The sequence below is a fragment of the Penaeus monodon genome, chromosome 23 (genome assembly GCF_015228065.2).
Source record: "Penaeus monodon isolate SGIC_2016 chromosome 23, NSTDA_Pmon_1, whole genome shotgun sequence".
NCBI lineage: Eukaryota > Metazoa > Arthropoda > Malacostraca > Decapoda > Penaeidae > Penaeus > Penaeus monodon.
The window spans coordinates 7,442,039-7,442,272 of NC_051408.1; the positions used below are offsets into that span (position 1 = coordinate 7,442,039).

The following is a 234-nucleotide window of genomic DNA, read 5'->3' on the forward strand; positions in this document are numbered from 1 at the left end:
ACAACTTCAAACCAAACCTACCTCGCAGGCCAGAGCGCCGAGAGTCCAGCGCTGGTTGTAGCAGTTAGCGACCAGCACCGGGAACTGGGTGAGCATCATGAACAGGTCAGAGAGGGCGAGATTCATGACCAGGAGATTCGTGCCTGAGCGCAGACTCCGGGTGGTGCCGAAGATCCAGAGGACGATGCTGTTTCCGGTGACCGAGAGGGAGCCTAGGGGGGGGGGGGAATCGGA

General features: G+C 60.3%; 1 protein-coding gene across 1 annotated transcript in view; it reads right to left on the bottom strand.

The window, feature by feature from the left end:
• Positions 1-234, bottom strand: part of LOC119587766 (rhodopsin-like) — a gene marked incomplete in the record, with an annotated part of 44,239 nt that overhangs the window by 26,472 nt on the left and 17,533 nt on the right. Inside the window, 1 exon segment of the mRNA XM_037936454.1 lies at positions 22-212. Coding sequence (XP_037792382.1) covers positions 22-212 — 191 coding nt within the window.